Source organism: Vigna unguiculata, chromosome 3, assembly GCF_037176805.1.
Source record: "Vigna unguiculata cultivar grain cowpea cultivar isolate G323 ecotype 2 chromosome 3, ASM3717680v1, whole genome shotgun sequence".
In the NCBI taxonomy this organism is placed as follows: domain Eukaryota; kingdom Viridiplantae; phylum Streptophyta; class Magnoliopsida; order Fabales; family Fabaceae; genus Vigna; species Vigna unguiculata.
Window position 1 is genome coordinate 5,718,825 of NC_140794.1, and position 19,283 is coordinate 5,738,107.

General features: G+C 33.8%; 3 protein-coding genes across 4 annotated transcripts; 1 reads left to right on the plus strand and 2 right to left on the minus strand.

The window, feature by feature from the left end:
* Positions 1 to 1,114: 1,114 nt before the first annotated feature.
* Positions 1,115 to 2,884, minus strand: LOC114178519 (glucan endo-1,3-beta-glucosidase 8-like). Its single transcript, XM_028064478.2, has 2 exons — positions 2,482 to 2,884; positions 1,115 to 2,377 (listed from the first exon to the last, which is right to left on the minus strand). Exons 1-2 carry the CDS (start codon positions 2,868 to 2,870, stop codon positions 1,270 to 1,272), a joined length of 1,497 nt encoding a protein of 498 aa, XP_027920279.2. The 5' UTR covers positions 2,871 to 2,884; the 3' UTR covers positions 1,115 to 1,269.
* A 1,652-nt stretch (positions 2,885 to 4,536) lies between these two features.
* Positions 4,537 to 15,998, plus strand: LOC114177523 (GNAT acetyltransferase (DUF699)). 2 transcript variants are annotated; one of them, XM_028062898.2, is made up of 27 exons: positions 4,537 to 4,674; positions 4,881 to 5,022; positions 5,122 to 5,213; positions 5,350 to 5,521; positions 5,633 to 5,755; positions 6,343 to 6,516; positions 8,002 to 8,112; positions 8,209 to 8,342; positions 8,427 to 8,520; positions 8,922 to 9,020; positions 9,138 to 9,274; positions 9,432 to 9,523; positions 9,702 to 9,825; positions 9,910 to 9,997; positions 10,087 to 10,186; positions 10,280 to 10,332; positions 11,003 to 11,179; positions 11,256 to 11,293; positions 11,663 to 11,756; positions 12,401 to 12,580; positions 12,688 to 12,796; positions 12,889 to 12,958; positions 13,557 to 13,704; positions 14,216 to 14,344; positions 14,888 to 15,013; positions 15,214 to 15,279; positions 15,399 to 15,998. In XM_028062898.2, the coding sequence occupies exons 2-27, from the start codon at positions 4,918 to 4,920 to the stop codon at positions 15,651 to 15,653; spliced, it is 3,090 nt and encodes a 1,029-aa protein (XP_027918699.1). In that variant the 5' UTR covers positions 4,537 to 4,674; positions 4,881 to 4,917; the 3' UTR covers positions 15,654 to 15,998. The 2 variants fall into 2 exon arrangements, with proteins under 2 accessions (XP_027918699.1, XP_027918700.1); XM_028062899.2 differs by having other exon boundaries at positions 4,911 to 5,022.
* A 265-nt stretch (positions 15,999 to 16,263) lies between these two features.
* On the minus strand, positions 16,264 to 19,102 carry LOC114177525 (violaxanthin de-epoxidase-like protein). The gene is made up of 2 exons (XM_028062900.2): positions 18,759 to 19,102; positions 16,264 to 17,712 (listed from the first exon to the last, which is right to left on the minus strand). Exons 1-2 carry the CDS (start codon positions 19,053 to 19,055, stop codon positions 16,402 to 16,404), a joined length of 1,608 nt encoding a protein of 535 aa, XP_027918701.1. The 5' UTR covers positions 19,056 to 19,102; the 3' UTR covers positions 16,264 to 16,401.
* Between the last annotated feature and the right edge of the window lie 181 nt (positions 19,103 to 19,283).

Here is a 19,283-nt window from a genome sequence, read left to right on the forward strand (position 1 = left end):
ATTTTTATGCATACCTGAAATTATCAATGACAAAAATTCAAATGATAAACTTAACTTAAAATTAAAATAAAATAAAATAAAAATTACCTTAGATACAGATTTCAAATAAATATAAATAAATAAAGTAAATAAGAAGGTTTTTATAAATTAGTTTATCTCTGAAATACCTTATAAGTAATTTATTTTCATGTATGCATTAATTTGATTAATATTTATTATGAATTTATAGAAATATTGTATGGTCTTTTGGAGAGTGAAAATTAAACTAAACAAGTGTTGAATAAGTTTTAAGTCCATATGCTAAGTTCTTTTAAGAAATGTACAAAATTATTAGTTGTTCATTAATTGTTGAAAGACCTTCACACGAAAAGCTTAGAATTTAGTGTTTCAATTCAACTACTTTGAAAGTTACAAGTAGGGGTGGCAATGCGGGCCGGGCCGGGCCGGGCTGGCCCGTTTAGGCTTAGTCCGCATAAGGCCTACACAACGCGGGCTGACCTGTCTCGCCCCGCATACCACTTGGCCCATGGGTTCGCGAGTCGGCCCGCTTTTTTTTTTAAATTTTTTTAAATTTTTATGATAAAACTTTCAATATTTAAAAATTAGGAAACTTTAAGAAGTTCACAAAATTAAGTAAAGACTTTGGAGAATTAGATGATAAATTGATAATTTAACATTTTCATCATATTCATACTATGACATACGCAATGTATTCTTTAAATTTTAGCACATTAAAAATTACATAATACTTCTCTTTTCCAGTTATACAAAAAAAGTTAAAATGTTAATGCAATAATCCATAAAAGAAATAATTAATATACACAAGTGCAAGTTTTTTTTTTTAATTTTATGTGTGCTTGCGGACTGGCCCGCACAGGTCGCAAACCGGACCTATACGAACCTACGAGCTCAATGGCCTGGCTTACGGGCTGGCCCGACGGGCCAAACCCTAATTGTCACCCCGGATAATTTGAGGAATTTAGAACCAAAGACGAGTAAGAGAGGTTGCAATAAAATACTAACGATTACTATATCAAAATGATAAATAAAAAAATAGTCAAAACAAAAAAACCTTTTGGTAATTAAATTCTACCTATCAAAATTTTTATGAAATTTGAACAAAATAAAAAACATTCCACAATCATTATTCAAACATTCATTATTTTGTCAATTATGACAACACTATGCATACTAAATACACAGTAACAACTAAACCATTTAGATCTAATATCACTAATCCCTAATCCCTTGTCACTAACCAAAAGGCTTCTACAGAAAAAATGTGAAAATCAAGGTGAAAGCAATTAAATATCCCTTCACATGATGCATTGCTTTAACAATGTTTGCACTGCTCATAAGTGCAATGGGAAAGTGGCAACTTCCTTTAGATGGATCATTTGGAACAATCTCTGCTAATCCATTGAAATCACATGCCTCAACACTTTGATCGTTTATCTGAAAATACTGATTGAAAGCATATGAAACATTACCAGCCAAATTCAAATTTGCACAAGAACGAGCAAAACCCAAACTTGTGCAATCACCCATTGAACAAGCATAAGTTAATGCTTCTCCCACAGCCTGTTTATTATTATTGTTGACCTGTTTAAGAACACACCATTTTTTCTCTTGGTAAACAACCCCTTTTGCTGCTATAGGCATTTTGTCTTGTCCTTTCCCAGAAAAATCAATAGAAAACTTTGGCTTCCCATCGTATGTAAAAATGCCCCAGTGGCGTTCAAAGTCACCTGGTGCAATACTTTTCTGGTTTTCATCAGTGAGAGAAAACAGATAAGTAATCATAGATTTTGGATGAAGTGGAGTCCCTTTTTTGCTTGCCATTCTCTTGAGAAACCCTCGGTAGAACCTTTTTGCATTTTCTTCATTCGCGTTTTTATCACCATCTGTTGGCCATCCAACTTCACCTATAACGATTGACACATTAGGGTGACCAGCTTTCTTTAGCGACCAAATAAGAGTGTCTAAATTTGCATCAAACATGTTGGTGTAATGCACATTTTTGTCGTCAGTTCCTTTAGCATTACCATCGAAGAATGCATAATCCTTTGGAAAATCCTCATTCTGATACAGACTGAGGAACGGATATATGTTAACAAGAAATGGTGACTTGTTTTCATCGAGAAATGACACTATCTGTTTCATGATATCATAAATGTCTTTGCGAAAAGTTCCATCAGACGGTTTATCTGTAGCAGACTCATATACATCAGCATTCAAAGCTGATGTTACCTTGATTTTGTCTCCAAGACCAGCCTTGTTAATTGCCCTTTGAACGTTCTTCATTGCTGGAAGTGTAATCCCCACAAACGAATCATTGTAACTTTTCAAGAATGGCTCATTTCCTACAGATATATATCTGCATCAAAAACATTCTCTTAAAGTTTGTTCTTGGTAATTACATTTGACAGTACTTATAGAAATAACATGTGTTAATACAAGAAAAGTGAAGAGATAACACACCTGATGTTGACCCCTCCATCAACTTGTTTGCTAACATTATGTTTAACCCAATGTTCTGCATTATCTTTATCTTTAGAAAGTTTCTTCAACATCTCATTAGGAATTCCAACCATGACTTCAATGTCTGAGCCAGAAAAGGCACCAACAGTCCAAGGATCTGCATCAAAAAGCTTTATTCTACTAATTCCATTTTCTTTCAACAAATCCACCACAACAGGAGGATACAGAGGTGTAGAAGCCATTGCACCCCAATTCACACCAATATCTTTAAGAGCTTCTCCTTGGCCACCTTGCAGGTGGCAGAGAGCCATAACCAAAACCATGCAAAACGCCCACATAAAGGATGAGTTGATACTAGTCAATAAAGGTTCATTAGCAGGTAAAAACATGAGTTAGGATTGAATAATTAACAACAACACCTGAGAAAAAAATTGAGTGTTTTGTGTGTTTTATTGGCTATTGTGTCTAAATAAAGCATTCTGAAAGTACTGGCTCTTAAGTTACTTCTTTAACTAACTTTCTATTTGTAGATGCCATAGTGATCTACCATAAGTTTATAAATTTTTTTGTGAAGTAGATAAAATAGAACAAATAAAATTGAGTTATCTGTTCACTGAACCAAATACAATGGTCAATGTGCTGTCTACAATTTGATTTACTACAAAATTCTTATATTGGTCCTCATTCTTACCGCGTTGACATCGTATTGTCCAACAAGTTCTGAGAGAGATGATATTGTAAAAGTTTGGTTTTTTCACTAAAAAAGTCCACCTGCATTGCCAATTTTAAATATTTTAGAGTTAGAATACTAAAATTATGGATTCAACAAAACAAAATAGAGGACAAAAGTTATATTTAAGCCAAATTTAAAAATATGATGTTAATTTTTATGTATTTACTAGTAATCTTTATAGTGTCAACTAATTATAATTTTATCTCAAATTCTTTGAAAAAACTTAAATATCACTACAATTTCTCTAATATATTTATTTTATTGTTTTTGTTCCTAAATGCTAATTAGTTTATTCCCGTACCTTTTGGCTTAGTTTTTTTTCTTAGAGTTGAATTTATTTCTGTTCTCTTATTAAGTCACCGTATCATCTCATCTGATATTATGTATTATAGTGTAGTGATGTATATTATGAATGTTGTATCACTAAAAATGGTAAAATTTACTTTATATGAACTAAAAATAATGTTTTCTTTATAAGACCAAAATAATAAAGTTATTATATTATAATAAATAATTAAATAATTAAATACTTAAAAACAATATTTATTATCTTTATGATCTTTTAAAATATTATATTATGCATACAAATATTTTTTTTTTAAAAATATTTTATATTTCTTAACTTATACCTATTTTACACTAATTAAGCATGATAGTGGTAGTTAAATTTATGTAATGTTTTCATTTTGATAAAATTAAAAACTGCAATTTGCAAATTATCCTGAACCATGATTATTAGTACATTTTCCATTTTTAAACATAACAATATTATATATATATATATATATATATATAAATATATATATATATATATATCGGGATTTTATGAAATAAAAATTATTAGATAAGATAAATGAATGAAGGGAAAAAGATATATATATATATATATATATATATATATATATATATAATATTTAATATACAACACTTTTGAAAAAAAAATACCATAACTCTCTTGTAATGCTTAAAAACTAGTATATGAATAAAAAGAAAGAGAAAAAGTACATGAATAAAATAAAATAATAAATTTATATTATAACATATTTCTTATATTTATTATATAACTATTATATTTTTTGTATTTTTATAATTTGTATATGACTCTTAAATTTTATAAATCTGTAACATAATTAAGTTTGTATTAAATTTTTAAGATCAAAATGCAGATTTAAACGAACTTAGAATGTGTACCTATATATCAAATATTTGAATTTTTTGTGTACATGATATTTTTCACAATTTTAAGTTTTAAATAATAATTATTTGAATTATTATTTAAAAGAAAGTGTTGATAGAACATAACTTACAAATTCTCTTTCACGTAGTTTGAGGGTTACATGCTTAAGCCCTCCGTAAACCCTAGTATATATAACTTCTAGTTTTTTTTTTTTCCTTTCCTCCCTTTCTTTTGGTCTATTCAAATTCAAAATCCTCAGTTTGCAGCCGTCCTTCTACTCCAGGTTCCACTTTCCCCAATTTTTGTTCATTACTTCACACACTAACATTGTGTTGTATTTGTGTTGACGCTGTTATGATTGTATTAGCACTGACGGAACACGAATTTCAATTATGAAATAAGGAATTTGAAGTTCCGGAACCGAAAAATCTTTAATTTAACTAATTATTTATTATTGTTTCTGTCATTTTTGTTGTGTATGATGCGAAGTGGTGACTTGTGAGCACTTAAATTTCGTAGAAAGGAAATGAGGAAGAAAGTGGACGAGCGAATCAGAACTCTAATCGAAAATGGCGTTAGAACAAGGCATAGGTCCATGTTCGTCATCATCGGTGACAAGTCTCGTGACCAGGTAGTTTTTGTTGTAGCATTATAGTGATAGGCTTCCTAGGATTGGAACCCTTTGGAAACTTTATCTGAGTACTAAGTGCAGTGACTCTTCTGCTTGCAGATTGTCAATCTTCATTACATGCTTAGCAAGGCGCAGATTAAGTCCAGGCCGACTGTGTTGTGGTGTTACAAGGACAAACTAGAACTGAGCAGGTTCTGGATACAATCCATGAAACTGTCTTGTGTGAATAAACTTTGATATACTGCTGTCTTTGTTTGTCAGAGTTGTTTCTGAGTGAGGTTTGTTTGAGCTTGATTAAGATGATTGATTATAAATGTCTTAATGCAGTCACAAGAAAAAGCGCAGCAAGCAGATTAAAAAGTTGGTGCAGAGGGGTCTTTATGATCCAGATAAAGGTGATTCATTTGAATTGTTTGTGGCAAGTGGGGGATTGACATATTGTTTATATAAGGAGTCGGAAAGAATTCTTGGTAATACCTTTGGAATGTGTGTACTTCAGGTATCATGAACTTCCTTGTAGCTCATTGTCTTTTTCTATTTTTCTTTCTGGGCTGTCTTTCTCTTTCCTTTCTCTACAATAAAACAAATTTTGCATCATATTTCCCTTTAGGATTTTGAGGCATTGACACCTAATCTCCTAGCAAGAACAATGGAGACAGTGGAGGGAGGCGGGTTGATTGTTCTGCTGCTACGCTCTTTATCCTCGTTGACAAGTCTGTACACCATGGTGATGGTATGAAAATAGATTCATAAGAATTGATATTCTAGTTTTTCTTTTTAAATTTCCAATTCATTTGGTTAACTATATGTGTTCTTTTAAGCTACAGTTGTACTCCCCCTTTTTGCTGATATTTGTGTCCAGCCAGGGCTTGGATTTGGGATATTAATTTTTGTTTTTTCTTGTCTGCATTTTCATTTATTGGAGTTCATATGCTTTCATGAATCATTACACTTCCTTTATGCGTATCCTTTTACTAAAAAAAGGACATTGGTCATTATTTGATGCTGTTCTTTTATCTGAGTAGTAATAATTTTGTTGATATATCTGCAACCTTCTCAATAGGCATGAAAATATTTTTTGACAACAACAAACCAAAATACATCAATCAATTATAGGCCGTGGGTTGGTGCACTTGTTAACAAAAAAATAATATATTTACAACTAATATTTGCTGATAAAAAAAATAGAATAATCCTATATGTTTGATTGGGGCTTCACTAAAATAAATGTAATGTGTGTTAAGGAAGCGAGGCCTGTACTTACCATGCTGCTTTTGAAGTCTCATTAAATTCAACTTTCTTGTGGATCACTGCTTGCAGGATGTCCATGATAGATTTCGAACTGAATCCCACTCCGAGGCTACTGGGCGCTTTAATGAACGGTTCTTATTGTCTCTAGCTTCTTGTAAGGCATGCGTAGTCATGGATGATGAACTGAATGTATTACCAATTTCATCTCACATAAGGTCTATTACCTCAGTTCCTGCTAAAGAGGTACTTCTATTATTATGTATTAAACAAAATATTTCTTGCATTTTTATTTTTCGTTGGGGTTTCTGGATTGTTTGGGGTTTTAATGTGTTGGAGATCCCATATTTATAGTCGAAGTCAGATCCTCTAACACACACCCTCATGCTGAGGACTAGATATCTTTTGCGTGAGATTAGATATTTGTGGGTGGTCCAATAGAGCCCTGATATCGAGTGACATAATTGGTTTCAACAAACCTCATCAAGATAGATCCTTGATAAACTTTGATACTATCTCAAAAAGTGAACTTTAAGTGTAACTTGACCTCATAGAATCAACTTGTAGAATAAGGTTTGCCTATACTTATATACTCTAATATTACCATATCTCCTGTTAATGTGGGATATCCAATATCTTGCGTGAAGGGCTTTCTTTTAATGTTAGCATAAGTGCAAAAGAAATAATTATTTTCTTTAAATATTCTCACATGTTTTAATTCTTAGTTTAAACATGTAATATTTCTTGATTGGATTTTTTGTGAAGATTGTGGTACAAACAGGTCTTCCTCAAGAATCTGTCTGATAGAGTTCATATAAGTTTTGCTTTTTAATATATGATAGAGCTGCCTTAGAATCTTAGTGATAGTTTTGAAGCATTTGATAGCTGTGAATGTTAAAGATATTTGTACTTATAAAGGTGGTGGAGAATGATACTACACGAAGGAAGATGGAAGATGGAAGAGACTAGGGAGAGTGATTGTGTGTGTGTTGTACTTATAAAGGTGGTGGAGAGTGATAATACATGAAGGAAGATAGGACATGGAAGAGACTAGGGAGAGTGATTGTGTGCGTGTGTGTGTGTGTGTGTTCATACTAATGTACTACTACTAGTTCTAGGTTAACGATGCAATGCAATACTGTATAAAGTACATCTAGGCCCCATATACTTTCGACAATACTGATTAATTTTATGTGTGTGTGTTCATACTAATGTACTACTAGTTCTAGGTTAACGATTCAATGCAATATTGTATAAAGTATATCTAGGCCCCACATACTTTCGACAATACTGGTTAATTTTGTTATTGATCTTCCTTCGGGATGCAGTATTCCTCATTTGTAATGATGGTGTGTTTTGCATTTAGTAAATTTTGGTTAGTGTTATATTTAAAACATTATCGGAATGCGTTATTTGTTATTGAAAACCTTTTGCATATCTAATACCATGAAAATTATTTATAGTAAACTTTTCATTGGAATGCTATAACATTCTTACTTGTAGTGAACGGATGCAATTTTTGTCTTGTTGTCTTCATATCTGAAGTATCCTAATTTTTTCTAATTGTAGTGTATGGATGCAATTTTTTAAGTAATATTACCAAAGCTATTTAAACTATATTGTAGGATTTTTATTCTTCTATCTTTCTTGGCAACCAAGCTTGATGGTTCTTTCTTTAAATTTTGGTGGGGTTCAATCGGTAATATGTAAGTCTCTGAATTGATGCTGTAGGATTCTGAAGAACTCTCAGAAGCAGAACTGGAGCTGAAAAACCTTAAAGAACAACTAAATGAAGATTTCCCTGTTGGTCCATTGATTAGGAAGTGTTGCACGATGGACCAGGTCAGATGTTTCACCTTAAATAATTTTCTTCTTCCCAAAGAAATTAGTTTTTAGGTGGTGGATGTGAGCAAGTTTTTATTTGATTTTTGTTTATAGGGAAAGGCTGTTGTGACATTTCTGGATGCAATTTTGGACAAGACACTACGTAGTACTGTTGCTTTATTGGCTGCTCGTGGACGTGGTAAATCAGCTGCTCTTGGCTTATCGATTGCTGGAGCTGTAGCTGTGGGGTACTGTTCCATCAGACATAGATATATTTATTTGGATAGTTACAGCAAATTTTTTAGTAACTTACACAAGAAAGTTATCTGTAGGTATTCAAATATCTTTGTGACAGCGCCCAGCCCTGAGAATTTGAAAACCTTGTTTGATTTTATATGCAAAGGTTTTGATGCTCTTGACTACAAGGTACTGGTTTTCTCCCTTGTTGACGGCTACAACCATTATTGGTTAATTAGTATCAATTTTAGTTGCAAAAGTTCTAAAGATGGCAACTTGGTTGTCAAGTAAGCATAAGTTCCAAGGATGGGCAACTGGGCTGTTAGTTTTGGTAATTAAGTGATCACTGCATTTATTTTTTTATTTCTGTGGTTCATTGCCCATCTAAATCATTACCTGTAGTGCATATTTGTATTAATTTATCTGAACAAAATTGATTTTAAAAAATGGTTACATGAGCTTAAAAAGGGAAGTACACTAAAGTTGCCTTACCAAACACACCAGCTTTTATTCTGAATAATGTTTTTTTATCAGAATTTAATCTTTTCCAAAATATACTATAAGAGGGCTACTTTTTCCACTGACAATAGGAACATATAGATTTTGATGTGGTGAAAAGTGTGAATCCCGAGTTCAAGAAAGCTACTGTAAGGATCAATATTTACAAGCACCACAGACAGACAATTCAGGTAAGTTCGTTGATCATTCTGTACTAATACTGTTAAGGGAACTTTCTGTTGCCGTGAAGTTACAATTAAATGTAATTCTGGACTTATTTTTCATCTTCATTTATTTTCTTCATTCAGTATATACTGCCAAATGAGCATGAAAAGCTTTCACAAGTTGAGTTGTTGGTTGTTGATGAAGCAGCCGCTATTCCACTTCCTGTGGTGAAGTCTTTGTTGGGCCCTTATCTGGTCTTTCTGTCTTCTACTGTTAACGGGTATGACTAATGTTTGTTTTTGGCGAAATATTCCATCAAATGCATTTTTTTCTAAACAATTATCAATCCATTCCTTAGTCAATTTTATGCCTCAGTTAATGGAGCTTAACTTATAATGTGGCTTAATTGCTGACTCTTTTTTGTCATTCATTGGAAGTTATGAAGGTACTGGACGCTCTTTATCGCTCAAACTTTTGCAGCAATTGGAAGAGCGAAGTCACGTGTCTGCTAAGAACACAAAGGACACTGGTACTTATTTACACCTCAGGCTTTAGAATTCAATTTAAATATAAATAAGTATTGTGCATGTCATGAACTCTTTTGGATGATAACAGTCTAAGTTGATTGTGGAATAGAGGTCATTGGTTATCACTGATTAATATCTTTTTCAAGGTATGTGTGCATTAATGTTGGCTTGATGTATCAGGTCGACTTTTTAAGAAAGTAGAATTGAGTGAATCCATCAGATATTCTTCTGGGGATCCCATTGAAAGCTGGCTTAACAATCTACTTTGCTTAGATGTTTCAAATGCCATCCCTAATCTTAGCAGGTTAGATCAAAGCACATTTCATATTTCCTTTGAAAGTGAGACCTTTTAGTCAATCTCCATTTTTTGTTTTTCTCCTGAAAACAGGTTACCACCACCCAGCGAGTGTGATCTATACTATGTTAATCGGGATACCCTCTTTTCGTACCACAGAGATAGTGAATTATTTTTGCAGGTAAATTAGATTTCTGATTTTGTAGGGTGGCTTGTGATTGATCTTTTCATGTGTTTAAATTCTGTTCTGAAAATATTTTATTATTGCAGCGAATGATGGCCTTATATGTTGCGTCTCATTACAAGAATTCTCCCAACGATTTGCAACTGATGGCAGACGCTCCAGCACACCACTTATTTGTACTACTTGGTAAACTTGATTTTCTTTCTCTGTGTTCTTCTTTTGTTACTCATCTTAATTAATATGACTTGAATTAGTCTTATAATAGTATTTGTATGACAGGGCCTGTTGATGAATCAAAGAATCAACTTCCTGATATTCTGTGTGTTATTCAGGTTTGCATATTCGATCAACCAATTTTTCTGCTCTATTTTTGCATGTGGCCTGTCTCATTGGCTGTCATGGCTTGGCTTGGCTTCTCTGTTTTGACAGAACCTGTTATTTCCAATTTTCTCATCACTTGGCCATTAGAATGTGTGCTGATACCAGTTCACCTTATCTCTTCCCGCTGCTTGCTTACAATAAGTGAAATTGTTGATTTATTTCTTATTATATGTCCAATTATGGAGCTACAAGCATTTATCACTGTGGAAACTGTTATTTTGATACTGATATTATCTTCAGCCAGGACAATAGTCAGCCGGGACACTAGCTTGTATTGGTTTATAATGCTTGAAGCTTTGGGTTCTCTTTGTTTAAATATTGATGTTTGATAGAGTTTATCAGTTTTTTAATCAGATATGTGAAGTTTCTGTATATCCATCAGTTCTGTTTTTTCCTTTACACCTTCATGCAGTATCATTACACTAAAAATATCGGGCCACTGATTAAAGCATTTGAACTTTATGTTGGTTGCAAGATTTCTTCGTTCAACTAAATTTTACTTTATGTTTGCTTTAAATTTGTTATTAATTATGGTTATATATACTATAGAGGGTTGCACTTATTATCCCTCTTCTGCTTCTCTTATCTGTGACTTCAAGATTCCATAAATTTGATTTACAGGTTTCCCTTGAGGGACAGATTTCTCGTAAGTCAGCCATCCAAAGTTTGAGTGATGGTCATCAACCTTTTGGAGATCAAATACCATGGAAATTCTGTGAGCAATTCCGAGACACAGTTTTCCCCTCACTTTCAGGTGCTCGTATTGTACGGATAGCGACACACCCAAGTGCCATGAGGGTAAATTTTATACTCTGTTCTGGCATATGGTTTATCCAGATTCCTCCAAAGTTGTAACATCTTTCCTTAATTTCAGCTTGGATATGGTTCACAAGCAGTTGAACTTTTAGTTCGGTGAGTGCATGGCTGATTTCTTGTTTAAATTGGAGTAATGTTCATTTTATGCTTTTCTTTTTTACTGAAGGTTCTGTGAACATTCAGTTTGTCAAAAGTTTTTAATTTAATATCTTATTTTGTTTGGGTGGAGTCACGGTTCAACAGTTTGATAGAAAATATCTCTGATATTTGTATACAGCCAATTATTTCTCTAAACTAGGTGCTAATATAGGAGTTGCTTTATCTTGTCATTAGGATTTTAGTTTTTGTAATTAATATGGTATTGGTATAAATATATTCTTGTGTGTTCTGATCTGATTACTCAAAAATTTCCATCTCACTCTGTTTACTAACTTCATCAATTAATCATGTTGTCACTGTCTGCAGCTACTATGAAGGACAACTCACTTCTATTTCTGAGATTGATGTTGAAGATGAAGGGAAGACTTCACGTGTTAGAGTTACAGAAGCTGCAGAGCAAGTATGTTACCACTGAAAATCCCCTATTGAATTGGTTGAATTAGTTGTGTTCATTGAAGTCTCTGAAAGTATGCCAGTGGTATTGGAACTATCTGATTCCTTTTACTGTCTAGCTGATTGACTCTGGCAGAATCGTGATTCAACTAGAAAAGACGAAAGTTTTAGAAAAATGTCATTGGTACTAATTATACTAGTGGAAATACCGGTGTTGTAGCACCTGTGTAACCATATTTTTATTATATTACTAAAAAAAAATAATATGGTTTCAGAAAATAAACAGCAAAAAGTGTATGGTCCTCTTCTTAAGTAGAAATGCAAAAGAAAAGAAAGATAGAGAGAAGTAATTCTTGCTTGTAAGAGTTAGTCTGGCAAGTAGGAAAATTTTCGTGCTATGAAAGTAGAGTCTATGTTCGAAATCCTCATGTTGGAAAAGAGTACATTACCGTCAAATGTAGCACTTTATTAACTAGTTTCTTTTAGCTCTTAGATATTATTGACTGAATAATTTGAATACAGTCATAGTGCAGTTTGAGCAAGACTATATTTAATTTGTTATTTTATGTGCCCTTTAACTCAATTTTAATGTTTATCTTTTTCAAACACACTTTAGCTTTTTCATGATACTACTATGGAATATGGATTCAGGTTTCATTACTTGAAGAAAATATAAAACCTAGAACAGATCTACCTCATTTACTTGTACATCTGCGTGAAAGGCGGCCAGAAAAGCTCCATTACATTGGTGTCTCCTTTGGGTTAACTTTGGACCTTTTTCGCTTTTGGAGGAAACATAAATTTGCTCCTTTCTACATTGGCCAGATTCCAGTTAAGCTTTACTTTTTCTGAATTTGTAAATAATACTTAATTTGTAAAGAATACTAAATACTAAATTTATATTTACAAGTTATTAACGTGTTTGTTCAATTTCATAGAATACTATTACTGGTGAGCACTCGTGCATGATCCTAAGACCCTTGAACAATGATGAAATTGAAGCTGATGGATCAAATCCGTTGGGTTTTTTTGGTCCATTTTACCAAGGTGGATTTCTCTTCCTTTGCTGTTATAATGTATGTCTTTGATATTATAATCCATTTTTGTTAATGATTGATGATTTAGTTTGCCACTTGCAGATTTTAGGCAAAGATTTTCTAAACTTCTTGCTTCGACCTTTCGTGGCATGGAATACAAGCTTGCTTTGAGGTTAGTATCAAGAGTTTAGTGGTTCATTGTTCTAAATTCTTAGATGTATGTTGATATTTTGTGGTTCATTGAATTCTAACGAACTAAGGCTATGTATTACTGATAATTAATTAGATCATATGACGAATAAGATTTTCCACAACCTTATTTGTTCATTTTGATAAAAGAAGTATTGGTAAATGAAAAGCAAAATATTATCTGAGACAAACAAAAGACTTGAAAGGAAAAGGAACTTGATATTTCAATGTCTTTTGCACACAAGCTCTTACCTGTATGAAGGTTAAGTGGAAAATGGTATTAAGGGAAATTAACACGAAAAGGAAATAGGAAATCATTATCAAAGATACAGTGATTTTTTTATTTTTTTTTCACTCCCTTTCAAGTTGTTAAATGAATATCAATTGTTTCCAAACTTGCTGTTAAGTTCTTGGAATCTTTCTATTGGGAGTCCATTGATGAATACATCTACGGTCACTTGGATTCCTTGATGGAATTTTAAAACTCTCGGCCATTAGACTTTCTTGAACTCTGTAGCATATGCATCCCTGATTTATATATTGAATTTTCTAAATACTTACTATAATGATAATTTATCCAGCATAATAGATCCAAAAATCAATTTCAAGGACCAAGACCCTAAGGAAATCGCATCTGATAAATATCTGCAGTCAATCGGAGAATATTTATCACCACATGATATGAAGCGTTTGGAGGCTTATGTTGACAACCTTGCTGACTTTCATCTGGTAAGAGCTCGAGTGTTGGATAATGATACTCTGATCAGTTTTCTGAATGGTTTCTTGATGATGACATGTCTAATGCTTTTCTGGTTATTGAAAACTGTTGTTCTTCAACTCCTTATGGTTCTCACTTGGTAAAATCCTAAACGGTTATTCATTGCTTTTTTCATTTTTCAAAGCAGAAGTACTTAAACTGATAAATACAAATAAATATATTTTTACCAATTGTACTCGTGGTTTAATGGTTGTTGACTGAAGTGAGTATGATTTTTTTATTGGATAAACTGGATTAATGTGAGCTTGCATGATATGCAAGATCATCAATATGTGAGAATTGTGATGACCGAATTAAATGACATTCAAAATGGTTCAGTGTAGTGACTAATGTAAACCCAAAGGCTGAAGTTGTGATATAACTATTCCAAACCTAGATCATTGAAATAACATAATTTGAATATCTGTTTAATACATTTGGAGCGTTTTTAAGTTTGATCTCGACCCCTTTTCTCTTTGACAGATCCTAGATTTGGTGCCAACCCTTACACGTCTGTACTTCCAACAAAAGCTCCCAGTTACATTGTCCTATGCTCAAGCTTCTGTGTTACTCTGCATTGGTCTGCAGAATCAGAACATTTCATACATTGAGGTCTGTTTATCGACTTAATAATTTGTTCAGTTGAAAATATTACACACTCGGAGTTATCACTTGATGTCTTGTACGTCAAAGCAATAAAGGACAACCTAAAAGTTGAATCCTAATTAGTTAATTTATATGCAGTGTTGGTGTAATTTTTTCTTTTTATAGACATAAAGTATGATTTCTTTTGCTGCCACGTTATATAAATGAATAGGATGAATTCTTGTTTGAATGTCTATGCAAAAAGATTTTACAATGATTGTGCATATAAATTCTATTGTGAAATTTACACAACAAAAACCTTATCTCACCGGGTAAGGTCAGTGATATGGATCATGTGTTGAATTTTTCTGAAGTATGCTAAGTCATCTATTGAAATTTAGCATACGTTGGTGAGTTTATCATGATACAAAATCAACGAGTCAATCTAAAATTTATTGTTTGATTTTGTTTTGAGGTTTGAGTTTTCCTGTTTGGTGTCTTCTACCCTCACTGGGCCGCTTCTCAATACGATGGAATCACATTCCCTTATATATCCCTTTTGTTTAACAGGGACAAACCAGTTTGGAAAGGCAGACAATATTGTCTCTATTTATAAAGGTTATGAAGAAGTTCTACAAATATCTAGATGGCCGTGCATCCAAGGAGATTGAATCAACCTTGCCAAGACTGAAAGAAGTAAGTTTCTTGATCACAATTTAACTTTTGTATTTCATGGCATGGTGCTTTCACTAAAATCCACACAAGATTTTGGTTAGTGACTTTATAATTCTGCTGCTGTGTTTAGGAAAACAAATTTTAGTTTGTTCCTCCTTTTTAACATTTTCGCTAATCTTGCACCACATCTCTTTTGGTTTTATGTTCTGTTTTGTCCATAGATTGTGATGGAACCTCACAGTGTCTCTGTGGACGAAGATCTCAACAATGCAGCTAAACAAGTCGAGGTACGTGGGTTCATGTTTTGTTTTCTTTTTTTGCAGATCAGTACAACAAATCCCATTTTTGCTTTTTCACCTCCAGTTTTCGTGGCTCAAATCATGTTTTCATGTTTGTCATTGGACAGGATGACATGAAATCAAAAGCAGAATCACTCTTTACCCCTGATTTGTTCCAACAGTATGCCATCGAAGATGGAGACTCTGGCCTTCAGACTGTTTTACAAAATAATGATGGAAAAATACCCACCGGTGGTCTTATTAGCGTAAAATCCAATAGGAGCGCAATGAAGCCTGAAAAGGTAAAGGAAAGTGGCAAGAGTGACAAAAAACGCAGTAAAGATAATTCCAACCATAAGTCAAGCAAAAAGAGAAGATCTTGAGTTGAATATGATGATAAAAACCACCCAAGAAAAAGACTGATGATTACAGGTAATTGTTGGTCCTTGAGTCAGAACGGCATACAAGCTCAAAGTGAACGACCCAATCAAGGGGATGAGAATCAGTTCATGTAATGGACTCACCTGTGCATGGTTTGCTGTGGAAATCTCCATAAATTTCAAGTGCAGGATTATTTATTATGGCTACTAATCTTCAATTTGTTTTTATTTTATGTTTTCATGGGAATTAGTGGGTATCATTACTGTATTATTATAAATGCGACGGCTGCAGAGAAATATATTCAGGATATAATTTTAGTGGCCTTAGTTTTTGGCGGCTTAAGAGAATTGGTCAAAATCCCCAGTTTTGTCTTTTTTTTTTGGTTAATCACGTCTTGTGTGCAGCATGCGACTTTCCAAGAAAATTATATCTTATGGGAGACTGATTTGACGGTCCTGTGTTCAAAATGATGCATTTCAGATAACTATGGAGTGTTAAGATGAAAGGCATTCCAGATAGGTTTGAATTGACCCACTACCCTAGCCTTTTATTCTTTTACTTTTTAACGTTTTTCCGGACTTTTTTTTTTTAAATATATACTGTAACTCGATATGATAGAACCTTGAGAAATTTATACATTGATATTTGCAAGCAAAAGAACCAATTGACTTCCTTTGAATCTAGAATCTGGAGATGTGCTAAACATAACCGGATTGAGAATATTAGCATTCTATTGATTTGGCAGAACAATCAGACAGACATCTGCTTTGGATCTTCAATTTGGACAACAGTGTGTAAACTTGAACCCTCTGGAATTCCCAGGGGAGGATCTATGCATGAACAATTATCAACATTATATAGCTCCCACTCTTTAATTTCACACTTATCTAGTGCAGCAACAACCTGTGTCCTCTCTCTGTCAGTTGGAAATGCTCCATCTGGACTCACAAGAACTGCTCCAGTATAAGACTGCCCTGCAACTCTAGCAGCTCCGTGATAATGGAACAAACCCCAACTAAGATTTTCAGCCACATCCACAATTGTCCAAAATTCTTTTGAAACAACTCCATTGTCTAATACACTGAAATAGAATGTGCCAGGTACCTTGCCCCTTCTCACCCTATATTTTCTCCTCCTCCACACCATTTCACCTTCCAATGTTTTTACCTGGAACACTGGTTCATACCAGAATGACCCTTTTGCCTTTCCCCTATAGAACAGTTGGTATTGGCATGGAAATTGATCATATGCTGGATTCTGCCCTGCCACCACACGCCAGCTCCACTGCAAACTCCCCAACCATCCCACAAACAGATCTTCTGCCACTTCATAACTTAGGTTCTGCCCCCGAAACTTCATCATTGGAGGCACATATGGTTTTTCAGGTACTTCTGCTTCCAACTCAAGACAGTTGTTTTTCTGTAATACACATAGTGAAAAGGCTTCTAGATTTGCACTTTCATATGAAGCAATACATCGGTAGTTACATACTTGATCAACAGGGCTACACCGATTCAAGCATTCAAGAGCTTTTCTACAATTGGGATCCAACAAGCAATTTAGTACCTGGCGACCACAGTTCCTCAACATGCAGTTTAGGGTAGAAAAACCTTTAGCTCTCAAATTATTCAATACTGGAACAGGCCTTATATATGCATTGATTATTACCAGCAAACAGAACCTTATATCATCAGAATTATGTCGATCCCATGCTTCAGATACTGTCTGCACTACTTCATAAGATTCTTTAGCTTTACCAGATTGAGAAGTTCCAAAAAAACTTCCAAATATTCTACCTCTCACTCCACTGGGAACATCATAGCCTCCTAGTCTGTTCTTCAAATCCGATGAAGACTCGAGGCATATTACATTTTCAATAGTTTTGCCGTTGTTATTAATCCACTCAACTGATTCCTTGTTTGTAACAGCAATAATCATCAATATATCCGCATCCCGTAATTCTTTCTGAAGTCTCGTGGACATTTCTCCGCCAGATACAATACATTCATCAGTAAATACAAGAAGCTCATACCCTTCATCAACCCATTTCAGTCTCTTTGCCTGATAAAAGAAGGGAAATATTAATGGTACTGGACCAAATCAAAAAATTAACCACACTATATTCATGGCAGAATATTATGACAAAGAAACGTACCACACGTATAATTAGAAACATCACTCCAAAATATGAAAGATTTCTGTCAATGATCTGAATACGTTCTAATTGAAGGCAAAAGCTGCGTGCTATCCAGCATATTTTAAAGCAGCAAGCTCTAAGAATAATAACATAACAAGCACAAGAGCACAATTTTTATTTCTAAATTCACTTTACCTAAACCCATTACTAAATGTATAGCAAAAATAACATTATCTTCATTTGGTTGTCAAGTGTACAACTTCAAAGAGATTTCCCTGACAGATATGTTGATGTATGAGGCAGCTTTGCTTCTTCTTTCATGTTCTTTGTCCTCTGTTACTTTTGTTTACTGAAGAACCATGTAATTCAAAAAAATCCACGCGAGGCCAAAGTAAATTACAATGAAACTTATGAAAAATGTCATTTCTGCTACACATGTTCACTCAGTGCACTGAATTCCTCCCCTTTCCTCTCCTCTGCAAATAGTCCCACACAGGCTCACATTTGGTAAATACTTAAAAAGCTATGTCTTACTCAGTTCATAAGTTATATAACTATTAACTTTCTTGCAAGCACTCCATTTATTTTTCAATATATCTTAAAGTATGCGTTTTCACTCGTTTACGTACAAGAATTAAAATCTGCACTGAAACTAATAGTTTTGCATACAAGATTAAAAGGTAAAGTTTGCATAATTGTAAAAACTAAAAAGGAAATTAAAAACAAAAGAGAAAAAGAGTAACGTAACATTTTTCAATATGGAAAATTTTAATATAGGATGTTGTATTGCAGGTACATAAATAAAGTTATATCCTACTCTTTCATTGTAGAGAAAGTGCAAAATAGAAAATAAATATTTTTAAAGTCTTGAAAATACAGAACCTAAGAGGATTTAGAATTATTCATAAAAAAAAAAATCAGTTTTCAACAACTGAAGCTCAATGAAAAAGGGAAAGAGAAGGTACGTAACAGTGTGAAGCATGACTTCTTCCCAGGATGCGGACTTAAGAGGGCTGGCAGCTCCGTGGCCAGCGACAGCTACCATCCTCACCGGCGGCGCGGGTGGCTGCTCCGCCGTCACGGCGGAGAATACGGTTGTGCGTGGGCGAAAGCGAGGGTGAGTGTGAGTGCGTGGCAGTGAGGGGAAAGGAAGAAAGCAAAGGGTATGAAGGTGAAAAGGAAAAGTGAAAGCATTAACAGATAAAGAGTTATGAAGAAACTTAAAACCGAATGTTTCAACATATTGCAGTTGCAGATTCAGAGACATCTGGGATTCTCTCTAAGTCTTACAAAAACACACTGAAAATCATCATCTGAGATTCTTCTTTATATATATTTTCTTTTTTTGTTTTAAAATGTTAATTTACTATAAAGCCCTCTAGCCATAATCCTCATTCTCCTCTTACGTTGCCCTCAAAGAATGTCATGGCTTTTAGAATGAATTGAGTAAAGGAATAGGAATGGATCTTGCAGGAGCCACTGTGAACAGTTGAAC